The sequence below is a fragment of the Buceros rhinoceros genome, unplaced genomic scaffold (genome assembly GCF_000710305.1).
Source record: "Buceros rhinoceros silvestris isolate BGI_N320 unplaced genomic scaffold, ASM71030v1 scaffold23244, whole genome shotgun sequence".
NCBI lineage: Eukaryota > Metazoa > Chordata > Aves > Bucerotiformes > Bucerotidae > Buceros > Buceros rhinoceros.
Window position 1 is genome coordinate 1 of NW_010409140.1, and position 397 is coordinate 397.

At 64.5% G+C, this 397-nt stretch overlaps 1 protein-coding gene across 1 annotated transcript in view; it reads left to right on the top strand.

The window, feature by feature from the left end:
- Positions 1–5: 5 nt before the first annotated feature.
- Positions 6–397, top strand: part of LOC104492579 (desmin-like) — a gene marked incomplete at both ends in the record, with an annotated part of 4,286 nt that continues 3,894 nt past the window's right edge. The window contains 2 exon segments of the mRNA XM_010135156.1: positions 6–92; positions 95–219. Coding sequence (XP_010133458.1) covers positions 6–92; positions 95–219 — 212 coding nt within the window.

The window sequence follows — 397 nt, forward strand, 5'->3', positions numbered from 1 at the left end:
GCTTCTTGGAGCAGCAGAATGCCCTCATGGTGGCCGAGGTGAACCGCCTGCGGGGCAAGGAGCCCACCCGTGTGGCTGAGCTGTATGAGGCGGAGCTGCGGGAGCTAAGGAGGAGCTGCGGGAGCTCCGGCGCCAGGTGGACCTGCTCACCAACCAGCGGGCACGTGTTGAGGTCGAGCGTGACAACCTGCTTGATGACCTGCAGAAGCTCAAGCAAAGGTGAGGAGAAGCCCTGACACGTCCCTGTGGGCATCCATCCCTAGGGGTGGGTGGTGGCAGAGCTCACACTGGCAGCCCCTCGGGGGCTCACTGCTTGGAGCCCATATTGGCCCCACTACTCCCTCTCCCCATCCTCCGGGGTGGGAGAGCACACCAGCTGTGCCTGTTGCTGCCTGCA